This window comes from Neomonachus schauinslandi, chromosome 2 (genome assembly GCF_002201575.2).
Source record: "Neomonachus schauinslandi chromosome 2, ASM220157v2, whole genome shotgun sequence".
Taxonomy (NCBI): domain Eukaryota; kingdom Metazoa; phylum Chordata; class Mammalia; order Carnivora; family Phocidae; genus Neomonachus; species Neomonachus schauinslandi.
The window spans coordinates 34821844-34827258 of NC_058404.1; the positions used below are offsets into that span (position 1 = coordinate 34821844).

The window sequence follows — 5415 nt, forward strand, 5'->3', positions numbered from 1 at the left end:
TATTCAACCTTGAAACGTTACTTAGCTTTCATAGGACTAAGGCTCTTCTCCCAACTAGACTCTAAGCTTCTGGAGAAAAAGGACCGGATTGTACTTGGTTTTTTGCCTTCCCTTTGATGCCCGGATGCTATGATCTGAATGTTCCCGTTCCCTCAGAAGTCATATGTTGAAACCTAATCTCCAATGTGATCGTGTTTCGATGTGGTTAGATCATGGAGGCAGGGCCTTCATGAATGGGATTAGTGCCCTTATAAAAGAAGCCCTAGGGAGACGCCCTGCTTCTTCCACCATGTGCTGTTACAGTTACAAGATGCTGTTTATGAACCAGGAGGAGGGCCTTCACCAGACCCTGAATTTGCTGGTATTTTGGTGTAGCAGCCCAAACAAACTAAGGCACCAGGGCAGGGCCTTAATATAGTAGCTATTAAATAAATATGAGATGGTCACTGAAGATAGACATTCCCTTCTTCTCTGGGCCTTTTTAACTTCTCTCTGCTGAGGCCAGACCAGTGCTTCATAAACAGGTGGAAAGAGAGAATGCTTTGCAGAGAAATGAATTATAGCAATGAATACTCAGCACAGAGTTTTTGCAAAGACTAAAGCTTTTTATTCCGACTGGGAGTCATCAATTTTCTGAAGATGTTACTCTGAGCCCTTGGTGGAGAGGACAGCCTCACTGATGCTCTGAGTGATATAATCTATGTTGCAGGCATTGATACAGCTGAAGTTGATCCAACCATTCTTGGGAAGGTAGATATGCTTTTTCTTGACCAGGTATTCCACCTGTTGGACTGGTGATCATCCCAGGGTCTGAGATACTAACTCCCCTCTAGCCCAGGGTGGATTAGAGGTGATAGGAAGTGCCAGCATTTCTGGGGATCCAGAAGGGTCTTTAAAGCAACTCTACTTCCCTCGAATCAAACAGCTAGGGACTGGTCACCTAGTCAGTGAAGCTGAATGCTCAAATACAATCCCAAGGTCAGAAAAGGGGCAGCTACCCCCTCCTAGACACTTACAGTTGAGTCCAAGATAGCTATGGGGCCCATTCTGGTCTGTGATATGATCCCAGGAACCAGGCGTTCCCAGGAGCCGGAGCTTCTCCTTCACCTTTTCCTTGATCAGCATGATGTTCTCTACAAGCCCTTTCAGACTCTGCTTCCTGCCAAAGAAAAGACAGCAAGAAATTAAAGTATGAGGTTTCCCTGCTGTCAAGCTCCTCATTGCCATTGCACTCTTCTTGCCTTCAAAAGCCCCAAGGATAGTGCCCGAGGGCATACTGGTGGAGCCCAGGATCTGATTACAAGTGGGAGAGGAGTTTCAGCCCATATTAATTTAAGCAAGCCACGCAGGCTTGTAGGCAGATTTTGCCAGAGTAGCAAGTCCTTGATGCTGCCTAATCTCCTGCAATCTGGAAGACTTCAAATAATTCATTGGCCTATGTCCCAAAAGAATGTCCTCTTGCCCACTCCCCCAAGGCGTTGGTACACAATGAGTCCTCAGCAAATGTTGATGAATGAATGGAGTCAAAGAGGCAACTGGGCAGGAAGAATACTGTGAATGGGTAAGTCTATATGTATGTCTAGAGGCTCTGCCATCCCTTCCCGCCCCCACCCTTTGCCCTTACCATTCTTCCTGAAGAGCAGGGTTACAGAGGATGGAGGTGATAATGCGAGCCCCCGTAGTAGGGGGGTTTAGCCACAGGGCATGGGTGAGTTTCATCAGTTGGGAGAGGACGCATAGCAGGAGCTGGTTGTTGAGTGCTACCACGACCAGGATCCCAACTCCTTCATCTGCAGCATTGGGACAGACAGCCCCTCAGTCTCCTTCTCCATTACCAGGGCCTTCCCTGATGACTTTACCTCCAACCTTGCAGAAGAGAGGGTTGGACTACCGGGCCCCCCTCCCAGCCCAGCCGAGCAGGTATCCAGATCCCAGGAAGTTGCCAGAGCCTCTTCTTCCAGAAAAAAGTAGCTATAAATAAGAATCTCAAAGATGGGGGATGCCTGGGTGGCTCAGGCAGTTGGGTGTCTGCCTTCGGCTCAGGTCATGATCCCAGGGTCCTGGAATCAAGTCCCGCATCGGGCTCCCTGTTCAGCGGGGAGCCTGCTTCTCTCTCTACCTGCTGCTCCCCCTGCTTGTGTTCTCTCTCTCTCTCTCTGACAAATAAATAAATAAATAATCTAAAAAAATAAAAAATAAATAAAATGTAAAGAGTCTCAAAGATGGGAAGCACTTGAAAGATCACCAAGCCCTCCCCCTCACCTTATAGCTGAGGAAAAAGAGGCCCAAAGGGGCAAAATGATTTCGCAGGAGTCAGTCTTGGGGCACCTGGTTGGCTCAGTCAGTTAAGCGTCTGGCTCTTGATTTCAGCTCAGGTCATGATCTCAGGGTCATGATATCAAGCCCCCTGAGTTTCTCTCTCTCCCTCTCCCTCTGCCTCTCCTCCCTCTCTCCCTCTCTAAAATTAAATAAATAAATAAATAAATAAATAAATAAATAAAATAAAAAAAAAACTGGAGTCAGTTTTAGTAGCTAGTTTTAGGAACTGAGCTGAGACAATACCGCAGAATCTGACTCGTACCTCAGTGCTCTTCCCTTCTGCCTCCATGGTACTCTCTCTGGAGGCCTTGGCTCTCTCCAGAGGATAGGAGATATCAAGCACAACGTTTATGCCTTGGCTAAGGCACCACGTCAGCACGAGGCCTTCCCCTCCCCTTTGGCCCGTTCCATACCATAGATGCCAAAAGTCTTGGACAGAGACTGGCTGCAGAAGAACTCAAAGCCTTGAGACACGAAGTACTGTAAGAATCCAGTATCTTCTTCCAAGTCCCCGGTGGATAAACCTTGATTGGGAATGTCAAAAAATGGGAATATCTGCTTGCTCTGTAGGAGAAAGAAGATTGGAAAAAGGATGAAGTTGGTGGAGGAGATGGTAGATGGCGAGAGGGAAGAAAGTCCGGCGGATGTTGGGCTCACCTTCATGCTGGCCATCAACCTTGCCCACTGACTTTGTGTCAAGTTGCAGTCACCAAGGTTCCCAATCACAAAGATACAGCCATGTGGGGCCTGCTGCAGGTAGACACTGTCTCATCAGGCACTTCCCCTACCAAGTGGGAGTGGCAATAGGGCATATGGAGGAGAAATCATCCTCCATGTTGGTTCCTACTAAAGGGCCAGGCAAATCAAGCCTAGAAAAGGCCTTTCATGACAACAGGGGTGGTGGGGATGAAAGGAAAATAAAACTGTAATCAGGTCTGGGGAGAAGTTTCTGAGCGGGGCCCCTCTACCTCCACCACATCGAGGAGCACGTTGGAGTCTATGCACAGCTGCTTGGAGTCCCAGAAGGAGTATTCACAAACTGTAAAGCCCATGTCCTGGAAGACGAGTCCGTAGGGTTCTGTGGGAACACACCCCCCCTCCAGCTGGTACTGAGGAAATGGAGGCAGACATGCCAGGGAATGGGTCTGAGGGTCACTGGTGGAAGGTGGGACAATAACAGGAAAAGGACAAGCATACTTGGCTTGTCTACCATCTTGCTCATGACAGAGAGTGAGAAGGGCAACAGTGAAGATTGCAAATGGGGTGGGACTCAGGAACAGGAGGGAGGGACCTTCTGTCACCCCCATTTTGCATAATAACTCACCTTTTTTGGAAGAAATAATGTAAACTATTTGAGAATCCTTACGCCAGATTTTGAGGAACTGGGCCCCAAGTTGGAAGGCTCCATTGTCACCAACAGTGTGCACACCCCCTACCTGCCAACAGAAAATAAACAGAAGTAACTCTTTAAAAGAGTGATAATGATGCTATTACTGCCTCAGGTTCAGATGATTCCTTCCTGGAAAGAACCTGTACATCAGCAATGTGGGCTGATGCAAAGAACAGTGGCTTCAGGTTCGGATCCTGGCTGTGTCCCCCACCGACCAAGTCTCCGGACTCTGAGTCTCACGGCCCCCTCTGTCAATGCTAGGAAGCCCTCCAACGCCCCTTTCTGGTTAAGGACTATGCAGCCCCGGAGTTCCACTCGCTGAGTCCGGGTGAGTCAGCAAAGGGCCCTTCATCTCACCCTGTTCTCCACAATGACTTGGCTGTGCTTTCCAAAGAGGAGCTTCAAGGAGGCCTCAGTGAATGATTTCATGCCCTTCACAGGCACATACTCGTAGTTCAGAGAGGGATCATACGCGATCTGCAGTCGGATCTTGGGCACCACGGAAGACACCCAAGGATGGCCCTCGCTGGTCATGCAGACTGTGAGGGAAGCCACAGAGGGAGCTCTGGATGCCCAGCCTCAGGGCCTCCGAGTCAGGGCTCTGCAGACAGCCCACAAACAAACATCGGGCCCAGCTTTCTTGGGGCTTTGGAAAGTTGCCCAGGAAAAGACAACTTTCTTTTTTTTTTCCTTCCCCTTTATAAAAACAATGTGCCAAGTGAATGTGTATAATTTTTGTCTTTTTAAAGAAGACAGCTGAAGCTTATGCCATTTTTTTTTTAAACCTGCGTCATTTTAAAGGGCAAACATGACATACCACATGGGAGTTCTAGACCCATGAGGCTAAACAAAGGTAACCCCAACTTTCACAGTGGCTAGGGCTGGCTGCATTTCAGAAGGGTCCATTTGGGGAACCATTCTTAGTTCAGGAACAGAAGAGGAAGGGGAGGGGAGAAGGAAGAGGCTGAAGAAAGTAGAGTGCCCATGCAGACCCCGAAGCATCGAACTAGAGGAGAAGGCGTAGCTCTTACCAAATCCCCGGAAGCCCCCAGCTAAGGGCAAAGGGCACAGAATGACCCGGGACATTTTTTGCACTTTTCCCCACCGGGCAATTCTGTTAACAAGAACAGAGCTCTCCACTTGCAGAGGCGTGGCTACCTCCCGATTCCTCCGTGGCTACGGCAGACTGTTCCCCTAGAGGCAATCAGGATAAGAGTCTTAAAACGTTCCAAAACCATAAGGCATCTACCTCTAAAGGCCAGGAAAATCTTGTTAGGACAATTGTCTTGCTTGTAGGTCTTTAACAAGCTGCCTTCTAGCCTCTGGGCTAGGGGCACATCCATGAACACCGAAAGGGTAGGCATCACTGAAATGCAAGTACAGCCAAGCCTACTCTGTTCCCTGCTCCTGTTCCAAAGCCTTCCTCCAAGACCGGTCCAGCCAGGCCTGCCTCTTCCCAGAACCCTGGCAGATCCAATACAGAGGCTCTGGACAACTGGTCACCAGAGCAACAGAACCCTACAATCCCCAGTCTCCGTGGTGGCAATCCCCAAAGCCTATGGGAATATTCCATGGCAGTTGAGGAGGATCCCCTGAGAGAGTGGACAGAGATGGGGGAGGAGGGAGGGAGGACCTGGAATTCCCAGGGACCTCTCTTTAACTCACTGCCTTCTCTGGCTCCCAGTAGCCCAATCCAAAGTAACAAG

General features: G+C 49.1%; 1 protein-coding gene across 1 annotated transcript; it reads right to left on the reverse strand.

Annotated features, from left to right (window-relative positions):
- Nucleotides 1–642: 642 nt before the first annotated feature.
- Nucleotides 643–5073, reverse strand: GOT1L1 (glutamic-oxaloacetic transaminase 1 like 1). Its single transcript, XM_021681511.1, has 9 exons — nt 4959–5073; nt 4067–4248; nt 3644–3755; nt 3288–3397; nt 2977–3069; nt 2733–2883; nt 1625–1790; nt 1017–1159; nt 643–791 (listed from the first exon to the last, which is right to left on the reverse strand). Exons 1-9 carry the CDS (start codon nt 5071–5073, stop codon nt 643–645), a joined length of 1221 nt encoding a protein of 406 aa, XP_021537186.1.
- Between the last annotated feature and the right edge of the window lie 342 nt (nt 5074–5415).

Coding starts and splice junctions, on each gene's coding strand:
- GOT1L1 (XM_021681511.1), bottom strand. CDS start 5,073: ATGCCTACCCTTTCGGTGTTCATGGATGTGCCCCTAGCCCAGAGGCTA. Junction 2,884..2,976: donor GGTTGATGGCCAGCATGAAG/GTGAGCCCAACA, acceptor TTTCTCCTACAG/AGCAAGCAGATATTCCCATT. Junction 1,791..2,732: donor CAAGACTTTTGGCATCTATG/GTATGGAACGGG, acceptor CCAATGCTGCAG/ATGAAGGAGTTGGGATCCTG.